At 36.3% G+C, this 13,355-nt stretch overlaps 2 protein-coding genes across 2 annotated transcripts in view; both read right to left on the bottom strand.

Annotated features, from left to right (window-relative positions):
* swap70b (switching B cell complex subunit SWAP70b) overlaps window positions 1-1,029 on the bottom strand; it is a 30,757-nt gene extending 29,728 nt beyond the window's left edge. Inside the window, exon 1 of the mRNA XM_054619529.1 lies at window positions 880-1,029. Within this exon, the coding sequence (XP_054475504.1) occupies window positions 880-975 (96 nt within the window). The 5' untranslated portion in view covers window positions 976-1,029. The remainder of the gene's footprint in view (window positions 1-879) is intronic.
* Window positions 1,030-5,666: 4,637 nt separating this feature from the next.
* wee1 (WEE1 G2 checkpoint kinase) lies at window positions 5,667-13,355 on the bottom strand. The gene is made up of 10 exons (XM_054619905.1): window positions 12,568-13,355; window positions 10,606-10,817; window positions 10,127-10,193; window positions 9,338-9,510; window positions 8,696-8,964; window positions 8,373-8,462; window positions 8,158-8,243; window positions 7,889-8,059; window positions 7,384-7,529; window positions 5,667-6,862 (listed from the first exon to the last, which is right to left on the bottom strand). Exons 1-10 carry the CDS (start codon window positions 12,994-12,996, stop codon window positions 6,706-6,708), a joined length of 1,800 nt encoding a protein of 599 aa, XP_054475880.1. The 5' UTR covers window positions 12,997-13,355; the 3' UTR covers window positions 5,667-6,705.

Here is a 13,355-nt window from a genome sequence, read left to right as displayed (position 1 = left end):
TTATACTTCCATACTTTTACTTAAGTAACATTTTCAATGCAGGTCTTTTACAGTGTGGTGTGAGTGATTTGAATTAAGTCACAGTGTTCATCCCATCATGTTGTTGCAAATCTTTTAAAAGACAATGAATCATAACTTTAACCTACTTTAATTATCTTTCTTAGCATCAGTTCAGCTCTCTTTGGTGGTTTTAACGTCAAAAAGTCTCTTAGTTGTTTTACTCCAATATTCCTCCACTGATGTTTGTTTAGTTTATTGTGATTATTCTGCATGATTTGATTTAATCAATCAAGAATCAAGGAGCAGGTGCACAAACAGAACCACAGTGTGTGTTTTTCAAAGAAGAAAAGTGTTCAAATAAGTTGTTTTAAATCTAGTTTATAGCAAAACTTTTTTTTTTAAAGAAGATAATAAACATTGACAACCCTGGGAGAGTTTCCTGCTCGGCACAAAGCCAAACTCAGACTTAGATATAAATAAAGTTACCTTCAGCTGAGATTTGGACACTTTTCATGACAGACTATACTATGATATTTTAATATTATTTTATGACATGCAATACTATGACGTTCTCATGACATATTCTCGACATACTATACTATGACGTTTTTATTAATTTTATCAACATACTATACTATGATGTTTTTATTCATTTTATCTACATACTATACTATGATGTTTTCATGAAATTCTTTATGAAATACTATACTATGACGATTTTATGAAGTATTCAAATAAAAAAAATTAAAAATAAGTTGTTTTAAATCTAGTTTAAAGCAAAACTTTTTTTTTTAAAGAAGATAATAAACATTGACAACCCTGGGAGAGTTTCCTGCTCGGCACAAAGCCAAACTCAGACTTAGATATAAATAAAGTTACCTTCAGCTGAGATTTGGACACTTTCCCACTTTTGTCCACATCCAGAGCAGTGAAGGCATGCCAGATGGACTTCAACAGTTCGTCCCGCAGAGCCATGGTGCGTGGAAAGCTCTTCTCTTCTTCTCTGGGAGGTCTTCCTCTCGACTCTTCTCTTCCTCTCTGAGGATCTGAGTCTCTCTGTCGGACGAGGTGCGGGACAGAGACACGTGACGCGCTGTCAGACGCTGTGTTGTGTTTTTTTAACGCGTGATTTGTGATTGAAGAGCTGCAGCACCGCACAGCGAGAGGAAAACACAAAACACCAAGTACTGGTGAGAGGATTCAGATAAGATAAAGTGCACACAAGAGACATAGTAGAAGAAAGACAAGATACAAATAATAAATGAGGATAAAAAAAATAAAAAAAAAAATTTTAAAAAAAACAAAAAAAAACAACAACACAAAACACCAAGTACTGATGAGAGTTTATTTGTTTTAAAGTTTTAAAGCTTTTTTACTCCAGAGTTCATGTGAATTTATGAGTGTTTACAGGAGTGCATTTTTTAACTTCCTCAGAGTTCATGTCTTTAAATTTTTACATGAACATTTTTGGAGTAAAAATAACAAACAAATAAAACTTCCATCACAACTTGTTGTTTTTTTTTTTGGGTTGTTTTGTTTGTTGTTTTTTTTATCATTTAGTTTTATCTTGTCTTTTTTACTACTAGAGTCATAGTAGATGAGGAGATGAAATACTGTAAAGATATAACTTCAGACTTAAGCAGGGTTATCTTTAAATCTTAACACAAAACAAAGAAAAAAATAATAAATGAGAATAAAAAAATTAAAAAAACACAAAAAAACACAAAAAAACAACAAACATTTATCATGTGATGGAAGTTTTATTTGTTTTTACAGAGTTCATGTTAAGAATTTAGATGACTACATTTCAGAGGAATAATACACTATAACATTTTTTTTCAACATACTATACTATGACGTTTTTTATTACTGATGAGAGTATTTAGATAAGATAAGATAAGATAATCCTTTATTAGTTAATTTGCAGGATTAAGCAGCATGCAGTAAATTACATAACAAAGAAATACAAAATAAAAAGTAAAAAATAAAAAAAAACAAAAAAAAAAAAAAACATTTATCATGTGATGGAAGTTTTATTTGTGTTTTTTACTCCAGAGTTCATGTTAAGAATTTAGATGAGTGTTTGCAGGAGGACTGAAATACTGTAAACTTCATAACTTCAGACTTAAGCAGTACAGCTTGTACTTTAGTGAAGTATTTATTTTTATACCAGTTTATACACCACTACATTTCAGAGGAATAATACACTATAACGGGGTTTTTTCAACATACTATACTATGACGTTTTTATTAATTTTATCTACATACTATACAATGATGTTTTCATGAAATTCTTTATGACATACTATACTATGATGATTTATTGAAAAACAATTAACATACTATACTATGATATTTTTATGACTTTTTCATGACAGACTATACTATGATATTTTAATATTATTTTATGACATGCTATACTATGACGTTTTTATTAATTTTATCTACATACTATACTATGATGTTTTCATGAAATTCTTTATGACATACTATACTATGACGTTTTTATTCAAGAAAATTACATACTATACTATGATGTTTTTATTCATTACATTATCTATGATGTTTTTATTAATTTTATCATACTATACTATGATAAATTTTTACATACTATACTATGATGTTTTTTAAATTTTATCTATCAACATACTATACTATGATGTTTTTATTAATTTTATCTACATACTATACTATGACGTTTTTATAAATTTTATCTACATACTATACTATGACGTTTTTATAAATTTTATCTACATACTATACTATGATGTTTTTATAAATTTTATCTATCAACATACTGTACTTTGACATTTTTATGACTTTTTAAAAATAAGTTGTTTTAAATCTAGTTTATAGCAAAACTTTTTTTAAAGAAGATAATAAACATTGACAACCCTGGGAGAGTTTCCTGCTCGGCATTTTAAAGCCAAACTCAGACTTAGATAAAGTTACCTTCAGCTGAGATTTGGACACTTTTCATGACAGACTATACTATGATATTTTAATATTATTTTATGACATGCAATACTATGACGTTTTTATTAATTTTATCTACATACTATACTATGATGTTTTCATGAAATTCTTTATGACAGACTATACTATGACGATTTATTGAAAAAAAATTAACATACTGTACTATGATATTTTAATATTATTTTATGACATGCAATACTATGACGTTTTCATGACATATTTTCGACATACTATACTATGATTGAACAAAATTCAACATTTTTATGTTTTTGAAATATACTATGACGTTTTTATTGAACAAAATTCAACATACTATACTATGACGTTTTTATTAATTTTATCTACATACTATACGATGACGTTTTTATTAATTTTATCTACATACTATAATTAAATTCAATTCAGTTTATTTTGTATAGCCCAGAATCACAAATTACAAATTTGCCTCAGAGGGCTTTACAATCTGTGCACATGCGACATCCTCTGTCCTTCCCTCACATCGGCACAGGAAAAACTCCCCTAAAAACCCCTTTAACAGGGAGAAAAAAGGAAGAAACCTATGGGAGAACGACAGAGGAGGGATCCTTCTCCCAGGATGGACAGAATGCAATAGATGTCATGTGTACAGAATGAGCAGCATAACAGAGATACAACACATTCAATGTATATGACATAAATGATTCATATAATAAGACTACTTATAATAACAGCAGCAATTATTACAGTAGAATTATAGCCATGAAAATAGGGATAGTAATGTGACTAATAATAATAATCGAAGTAGCAGTGGGTGTCAGTCGGCTCACAGCAGGAGGCACGACTACGGTCCAGGTACCACAACGATTCATGGAAACCTGCAGAGCGAGAAAGCAAAAGGGCTTCAGGGTGGAAGTAAAGCTAAAATGCTTAATGGTACAGGTAATAGTAATAGTAATGTGACTAGTAATAATAATGGTGGTAGCAGTCGGTGTCAGCAGGGCCGTAGCAGGATGCACGTCCACGGTCCAGGTACAGCCACGATTTATAGAAGCCTGCGAAGCGAGAAAGCACAAAGACTCCAGGGTACAAGCAAGTCAATAAGCGTAATAGTACAGGCAATAATAATAGTAATGTGACTAATAATGATAGTGGTAGTAGTAGTGGGTGTCAGCAGGGCCTCAGTAGGTGGCACGATGACAGTCCAAATATAACCCCGATTCCTGGGAACCTGCGAGGCGAGAAAGCACAAGAACTCCGGGGAAGAAGCAAAATCAGTAATGTGCATAAATAGGAGATTAATACATAAAGAAGGAGGGAGAGAAGAGGAGAGAGGAGCTCAGCGTATCCTAGGTAGTCCCCGGCTGTCTAGGCATATAGCAGCATATCTAGGGGCTGGACCAAGGCGAACCTGAACCAGCCCTAACTATAAGCGCTATCAAAAAGGAAGGTCTTAAGCCTGCTCTTGAAAGTGGTGAGTGTGTCTGCCCCCGGACTGAAACTGGAACCTGGTTCCACAGAAGAGGAGCCTGATAACTGAAGGCTCTGGCTCCCATCCTACTTTTATATACTCTAGGAACTCTAAGTAACCCTGCATTGATTGAGCGCAGCTCTCTAGTTGGGTAATATGGAACTATAAGTTCCTTAAGATAAGACAGTGCCTGACCAGTTAGAGCTTTGTAGGTAAGTAAAAGAATTTTAAATTCTATTCTTGATTTAACAGGGAGCCAGTGCAGAGAAGCTAATACTGGAGTAATATGATCTCTTTTCTTAGTTTTTGTTAGAACACGTGCTGCAGCATTCTGGATCAACTGTAAAGATCTAAGAGACCTATTAGAGCAGCCTGATAATAAGGAGTTACATAATCTAGTCTAGAGGTAACAAATGCATGAACTAGTTTTTCTGCATCGCTTTGAGACAGGATTTGCCTGATTTTCGCAATGTTACGTAAATGAAAAAAGGCTGTCCTTGAGATCTGTTTTATATAAGAGTTACCATACTATGATGTTTTCATGAAATTCTTTATGAAATTATATTTTTATGACTTTTTCATGACAGACTATACTGTGATATTTTAATATTATTTTATGACATGCAATACTATGACGTTTTTATTGAACAAAATTCAACATACTATACTATGATGTTTTTATAAATTTTATCTGCATACTATACTATGACGTTTTTATTAATTTTATCTACATACTATACTATGACGTTTTTATTAATTTTATCTACATACTATACTATGATGTTTTCATGAAATTCTTTATGACATACTATACTATGACGATTTCATGACATTTTTCATGACAGACTATACTATGATATTTTAATATTATTTTATGACATGCAATACTATGACGTTTTCATGACGTTTTTTTCGACAGACTATACTATGACGTTTTTTTATTCTACGGACTATGACGATTTTTTCAACATACTATACTCTGATGTTTTAATGACTTTTTTTCGAGATACTATACTATGACATTTTTATTAAAAAAATTCAACATGCTATACTATGCCATTTTTATGAAGATTTTTCAACATACTATACTTTGACATTTAAGACATTTTATCTAGTCTATACTTTTTCGACATACTATACCATGATGTTTTCATGAGATTTTTTCCGACAGACTATACTATGATTTTATGACATGCTTTAACTAGGATACATTAACACATAATGAAATACAAAGTGTAGATGGTAAGAATTTATTAAAAGAACATATGTACAAGGTTACAAGAACAGAAAGGTTGATTTGTGTTAGAGGTTACAAGAAAAAAAAAACCCAATGAGGAATACTTTTCTAACCAATAATTGAAGATGAGCATAAAAAAATAATAATAACAGAACACACAAGAACCTAAAGAACGGGACGATGATTGTTCTAATGCTACAGGCAGGGTTGGCAGCACCGATCAACAGGGGGAGTTAAAACACTATGGATCAGTTCTAACCTCACAGATAACAGAGTTAGCTCACTGGTTTTGGTACTTCAAAACCCAATGGATGATTTTTGCTCAAATGGCATGATCCATTCTCCATCCAACCAGAAGAATAAACATTAAATCGGGGGGAAACAGACTCCTGCTACTTGAAAATAAGAGCCAATGACCTCTAGAACGATCCAACCTGAAATGGGCCAAACCCCGATACACACAAAACATCAATAGCAGCAGGTATTTTTCTTTTTTTCTCTTTAAAAAAAAAAGTAAAAAATCGTGGCAAGTTCCATGTTTTGCCTCCAAAGTGCTCCATACAAACACAGAAATTGTCAGTTCTCAGACCCTCTGGTACCCAGCATCAGGCATTTGACAGGCAGTAAGGTGCGCTCGGCAAGTACATTCACACTGAAGAGAGCTTCACTGCGGCTTCGATCCGCTGCCAACAGGCTTCGGCTTTGTCGAAGGGGAAGTGCAAGGACAGAAACGGTGATAGAGCCTGACGTTTATGCAAACTTAAGGAATGACAAAGTGTGAAAAAAAAGGTAAAGTAACTACCTTTCAGGAATAACTATTTATTTTCCAAAATAAAAGTCCATTGGAAAGATAAAAAGGGCTAAACCATGTTGGCAATGTGAGTCTATGGAGATGAGTTCAAGTTCAACTTCCTCCACCACGACTGACGGGGTTCACTTCCGAAATGGAAAAACTTAAAGAGACCGATTCCGTCTGAACAGGCTTTTTGATTAAATAGGTCCATGAGCCTTCGTGTTTCACTTCCTGTCCGGGTGGATTAAAGTATCAGTAGATGGTGAGGCTGACCGACCGGTTCATCTTCTTGCCGATGAGTCTGGAGGTTCTGGGATTGGTCTGGACTGTGGAGCGGGTCAGGACCCTGTCTGTGGACAAAACCTTCTCCTCTGCTGCAGCTCGGGCCTGCTGCGCTTTCTTCAGCTCTCTGAGGAAGATAAAAGGAGGATGGTTAATATCGAGATATAAAAAGGCATTAGTTGGTTTTATTTGACTTTATTAGGGCTGAAACCAATGTTTATTTTCATGATAGATTATTCTGTTGATTATTTTCTCTGCATTTTCATGAAACTAAACAAAAATATTCTTCCCATTCCAAGGCGACTTATACAAATGCCTTGTTTTGTCCACCAAATATTGTAAATATAACTAATATCTAGGGTTGTACAGAACAGTTCGAAGCTTCATTCATAACATTGGAATTATTGTTATTATTAATTTACAGAAACATTATGTGCAACAGCCTACATTCTATTCCTCTCTCTCTGTGTTTTACCCTAAATATATTTAACATTTCATCACCAAACAAATTCTCTGTGGCTTTTCTTTTGCATCACAAGTCGTCCAACCACTTTGACCATAAAATCAAGTTTATCTAATAAACAGTGTGCATCCCCGTAATGAGTAACAACGTGTTCAATAGTCTCATCTTTGTTATTGAACACTTACTTCTGGAGCAGTGCGTTCTTGAACTTCTCTGCGTTGAGCTCGACTCGGAGCTGGTCGGCGCTCATTCTGGCAGCAGTGAGGAGCACCGGGTGTTTGATGAGTTCAGACGTTGAGGGTCGTCTGCTGGGATCAGGATGGATCATCAGCTGATGGACAAGAAAAAAATATATGATTAACTTTTTAAAAAATAAGGGAAAATCTGCTCAACAAGGATGTGATAAGAAATACAAGAATGCACACAAAGTCATCTCCCAATAGAAATGATAAATGATTTAAAATCATTCATCTCAGCACTAATAATGTTCCTTGCTCAATTTTGTTCAAATAAATAAACTTAAGTAACAATTGAACAGCATAAATAACAATATATTATAGGTCCCTCTACCACTATTATTTTGTTACCTCAAAAAAAAAAGGCTCTAAAATCCTATCTCTAGTCCCCACATATCTGCTCTTATTCAACATACACACATGATAGTAGAATAGAAATAGGGTTGTTTGTTACCTTGAGAAGACTGAGAAACTCTGGAGAAAGCACTTGGGGGATGGCGGGCAGTTTTCCCTCTCGGATCTCGTGCCATTTGTCTCCGTTGGTGGGAAGAGGCTCCGCCCCCGAGGCGCTGACGACAGTCAGAGCCAGAGCAAAGATGTCCGCCTTCGTCAACCTGCTGTAGTCCTAGAAAAAGGAAATCAGACCAATGGAGAGAAACGTTAACACCTTTGTGAAGCTCTAATCAAAAGTAAAAGGCATTTCCTTAAAGAAAGATGACAAACCTCTTGTAAAATTTCATTGGCCAGGTATCTGCTGTCACCTTCCTCCACCTGTGGATTGTTCACTCGTGTCACATGACCAAGATCACCTGGAGAGGGAACACAATCAGAAAAGATTAAAGCCATGACAATCTTTACAGCGAGTAACATTTTAAGGAAGTATCACTGAAAAAGGACACGCAACAAAACAAAAGGAAGACGATGTGGAAGCAGCTTACCTATTTTATAGACGACGCTGGTGGTCACTCCTTCGTCATCATCACACTCATCACAGCTGGATACAGACTTTCGTGAAATAAAGATGTTACCTTGGAAAAAACAATGACATATCCATTAGTTTCTGACCAGTTAATGATCATGTTAAGACTCTAGCTCCTGTTATATTATATATTAAATACACAAATATAGATCTACTTTCCAAAGTGTTATCTGTATTATTTATTTTGTCAATGACAGTATTTAAAGTTGGATACAAATCTACTGCCAATTAGAATAGTATATCTTTTTATTTATTTATTTTTTTACATCCCATAGTACTCACTTGGCTTGATGTCCATGTGCACCAGAGACGTAGAGTGAATGTACTTTAGTCCGCGGGTGACTTGAAGCAGAAGATCTTTCAGCTCCAGCTCGGACAGGTAAGTGAGTCGCCTGTAGTTCTCTGCGATGGCGTCGGACAGCGTGCCTCCGTTGCAGTACTCGTTCTGGATGAGCATGTGGTCGTCCTCGGCCCAGGCTGAGTAGTAGCGCACCACATGGGGGTGTTGGCCCAGCACGGCGTGGGCGTACACCTCCCGCAGGGCGTTCTGTCTGTGGAGGAGGAGGAACAGAAGGTTTTTAATTAGGACACGTCTGGGGAGAGTTACGTGGATAAAATGAAGCAGAAAATGTGGTCTTTCCAGGTAAAACTTTTATCATCTTGTATATCTAATTATGCAAATAAATACTTTAGATGACTTTGTGTACGACATAGTAATCATAATTGAGATTGAAAGTTTCATTTAAAACCTGCATGTCAACCACTTTTAAGAGAGCAAACTTTATTTCAGTATTAATGGCACCAAAAAGTTCAAATGATGTTTAGTTTTAATGCATTAAATATAATTCAAATTTCTGACAAAGTTCTACGAGTCCCAAAAAAGGCATAATCTTCTGTAATAAGATTGTTAATAAGTCTACTTACTCGTCTACTGATCCTGCCAGAGGTTTCTTTGATCTCTTGATGGCGTAGATGCAGCCGTCGAGTCTTTTCACACACTTGAACACGGCGCCAAACTCTCCACAGCCGATCTTCTCCAGCTCGAGGAACTCGGAGGTGTACCGTGACATCATGTTGCTCTCCATCATGGTGATCCTCTGAGAGAGGAAGAACAAGATTATTATCAAGATTTACATTTCAGCTGCTTCACAACAAACATTTTTCATGGTCATTTAAATTAAGAGGTTTCCTCTGCAAATAGATTTTAATCAATCAACATTTAGAAAGGCATATGGAGAAGTGGTTTTGCTAGTGCATTTTGTATTTACAACTATTTATGTGTAATATATCTATCGAGTCAGTGTTTGATTTGTTTTTTTGCATATTGTCTTGTGCACTTATGGTGTAATTACATTAAATCCTCTTTACAGGAAAACTTATTTTGCTTTGCAAAACGAAGTAAGAAAGCAAAAAAGTGATTTCAAGTGAAGTAATTTACCTAACAAAAATACAGAATATTCTCATGTCATGTCAGGATTTTACTATTTTCTGACATTTAATAGGCTTTATGATGACATATTTATTGAAATAAACACCAAAAAGTAAATAAATGATGCAAGTATTGTTAGTTGAAACTCTTAAACACACACTGTTTTGTGAAACAACAATTCATCTGCACAAAATGTAACATGTGTTCAATGAAATCAACTATATTTTAACTGAAAATATGTGTATCACTAAATGTTTAAGCAAATCCCGTGAACATTTAATTACCTTGGATGGTGGCAACACTTCCTCGTCTCCCTCCCCGTCACTCGCCTCCATGTCTTCTCCACAAGAGCTGAAAGATAGAAGACAATGGACGCTGTTGGTTAGCATTCTGTACAGCAGGGGGCAGCACTGAGGTAGGGGTGGTGGTGGTGGGGGGGCGCTTCACAAGCACATGGCAAAGTCCACCAGTAACCATGAGGTCTTGGTTCACAGCCAAACCCACTGCACTTAGTCAACGGCTTTAACGAATCTGGTTATCACAACAATGGGTTGGGTCTGTGCTCAAGAACTTACCCAGCAATGTGGTTTACTGGTTTTGAATTACAGTTTATAACAAAGTTGAAAAAGTTATATAATACACCAACTGACCGGGAAATGTGTTACCAAAACAGTCTGTCACCTCCCCCAAGCTGTTATGGACAAGTTACAGCAGTTTTTTCGGGTTTGGTCTAAAGACAAAAAGGGTATTTCTAACAACTCACTCATTCCAGTGTGCTCTCTTCCTGTTTCTCTGCTGTGTGGCAGACTGGATTAGGAGGGAGTCCGGTGTGAAGGGGTTAAAGTTGACCAGAGGGGTCTGCTGTCTCCTGATGCTGTCTGTGATCGACTTTCCTGACGGCTCCACATTCTTGAAAAGGGCAACTCTCCTGCTGGAGGAGCCCGAGCCTGAGCCCCTGGCTCTGGACAGTAAGCTCTGGAAGAAAGAAAAAGAGAAAGACAGATTTAGTGCTTTGATTAGTTGAGAGCAGCAGAGTCAACTAGATTTAAAAGCAGACCTTTTTTAAACTGTGTGACTTCAAATAAACTTGGTTAATAAACAATAAAATGATTGTGGCTCTGAAATAAGAGTAGTGTGGAATATCCAAGTTTTACATTTTTTGCTTTAAAAGTAAATGCTGTGTAATCTAGGATAAATAAACATGCCCAGACAAACAACTTCAGGTCACCAGAGCATTTGGCTGGCTGACAACCTGCTACAGGGGGAGCATTATGCAAGAGTACAGTTATGCATAAAGTGAGTCACTGTGGTTAAAAGTACCCTCTGGGGTTCAAAAATGACCTGCTGTGCATTTAAGTTTTGTGATTTGCTGCATAATAAAATCGAAAAGGAGCCCAAAAAAAGTGCAAAAGGCCTTAAATGTGGTTGTAAATATATCCAAAAAGTTTTGCAAGCTGATATGAACACTTTGCCCCATGCATAAGTAAATAAACTACATGCATATATTGAATATATGACAAATAATGACATTTGGTGTGTATTTAAGTTGCTTTTTCTGATTCTTTGCATAATAAAACCAAAAATGAGCCAAATAAACGTGCAAAAGGCCTCAAAAGTGGTTGTAGAAGTATGCAAAAAGTTTTGCAAGCTGATATGAAGAGTTAGTCCCATGCATAAGCAAATAAACTAACAAATATATGCAGATGTTATGACATTTGGTGTGTATTTAAAGTTGTTTTTTCAGATTTTTTGCACAATAAAACCAAAAATGAGCCAAAATAAACGTGCAAACGGCCTCAAAAGTGGTTGTAGATGTATGCAAAAAGCTTTGCAAGCTGATATGAAGAGTTAGTCCCATGCATAAGTAAATAAACTACATTTATATGCAGAATATATGACAACTAATGACATTTGGTGTGTATTTAAGTTGCTTTTTCTGATTCTTTGCATAATAAAACCAAAAATGAGCCAAATAAACGTGCAAAAGGCCTCAAAAGTGGTTGTAGAAGTATGCAAAAAGTTTTGCAAGCTGATATGAAGAGTTAGTCCCATGCATAAGCAAATAAACTAACAAATATATGCAGATGTTATGACATTTGGTGTGTATTTAAGTTGTTTTTTCAGATTCTTTGCATAATAAAACCAAAAATGAGCCAAAAAAAACGTGCAAAAGGCCTCAGAAGTGTTCATACAAGCTTGCAAAAAGTTTTGCAAGCTGGTATGACGAGTTAGTCCCATGCATAAGCAAATAAACTACATGCATATATTGAATATATGACATTTGGTGTGTATTTAAGCTTTGATTTGGTTGTTTTTTCTGATTTGTTTGCATAATAAAACCAAAAATGAGCCAAAAAAAACGTGCAAAAGGCCTCAAAAGTGGTTGTAGATGTATGCAAAAAGTTGATATGAACACTTTGCCCCATGCATAAGCAAACAAACCAACAAATATATGAGAAATAACAACCTTTGGTGTGTATTTGAATAGTTTTTTCGCATAATAAAACCAAAAATGAGCCCCAAAAAACGTGCAAAAGGCCTCAAAAGTGTTCATACAAGCTTGGAAAAAGTTTTGCAAGCTGGTATGACGAGTTAGTCCCATGCATAAGCAAATAAACTACATTTATATGCAGAATATATGACATTTAGTGTGTATTTAAGCTTAGATTTGGTTGTTTTTTCGCATAATAAAAGAGTTAGTCCCATGCATATGAGAAGTAACAACCTTTGGTGTGTGCGGGGTGTCGAACAGCCGCAGCTTCCTGAAGGTCTTGTGCGGCGGGGTGTCGGGGCAGTCCGGCACCGGGGGGCTGGAGCCGTCCTCCTGCAGCCGGGAAGCCTTCCTCGGGGACGGGGAGCAATTGGCGAAGATGACGCTGCGCAGGTGCGACGGAGACCCGAAGCTCTCCTCGTCCCACAGCTCCACGTCGTCGTCCCCTCCGGACTGGTTCAGCGGGCTGCTGCTGCTCTTCTCCGCCGGGTCCCTGCGCGCCGTCCTCGGGGAGTCCATCTCCTCCGTGAAGCCGGACTCGCCGCCGGTGCTGATGTTGACGTCGTCGACGGGCTCGTCCTCGCCGTCGCTGTACGTGAACTGCAGCTTCTGTCGAATGTTCGGAGACGGAGAGCCGTGTCCATGGCGACCGAAGTCCGACATTTTCTTTTTTTTTTTTTATTTAAAAAAGTAACCCCCTCTAGTGGAAAAAATTTAAAAACTACAAAAACAATTTAAGTTGAATTAACTGTGAAAAAATAAATCTAACTACCTTGGAATTAAAAAAAGGTATCGATTTAAGTTAACAAACAAGAGTGTCGCGAACCAGGAAATGCCAACACGCCCATTCAAAAAAAAAAAACGTGGAGAAATGGAGTCCAGAAAAGCGGCGATAAAACTACAAATAAAACGCAAAACACCGGGTCCCACGTAGTGTCTGAAGGCGTCACTAACTCCTCGATGCTATGCCGCCGCAGAAACACGTCTTAACTCCATAAACGCACCGCAATGTTTACGCCAAA

Source organism: Anoplopoma fimbria, chromosome 19 (assembly GCF_027596085.1).
Source record: "Anoplopoma fimbria isolate UVic2021 breed Golden Eagle Sablefish chromosome 19, Afim_UVic_2022, whole genome shotgun sequence".
Lineage (NCBI taxonomy): Eukaryota > Metazoa > Chordata > Actinopteri > Perciformes > Anoplopomatidae > Anoplopoma > Anoplopoma fimbria.
The sequence above is the reverse complement of the archived record's forward strand: the minus strand, read 5'-3'. Positions and strand labels throughout refer to the sequence as shown.

Excerpts from the sequence above, each read along its gene's own strand:
- wee1 (XM_054619905.1), bottom strand. The coding sequence starts at position 12,996 with ATGTCGGACTTCGGTCGCCATGGACACGGCTCTCCGTCTCCGAACATT. Across the intron at positions 9,511-10,126 it reads AAGTGTTGCCACCATCCAAG|AGGATCACCATGATGGAGAG; the intron begins GTAATTAAATGT and ends TTCCTCTCTCAG. Across the intron at positions 6,863-7,383 it reads AAGAACGCACTGCTCCAGAA|AGAGCTGAAGAAAGCGCAGC; the intron begins GTAAGTGTTCAA and ends TATCTTCCTCAG.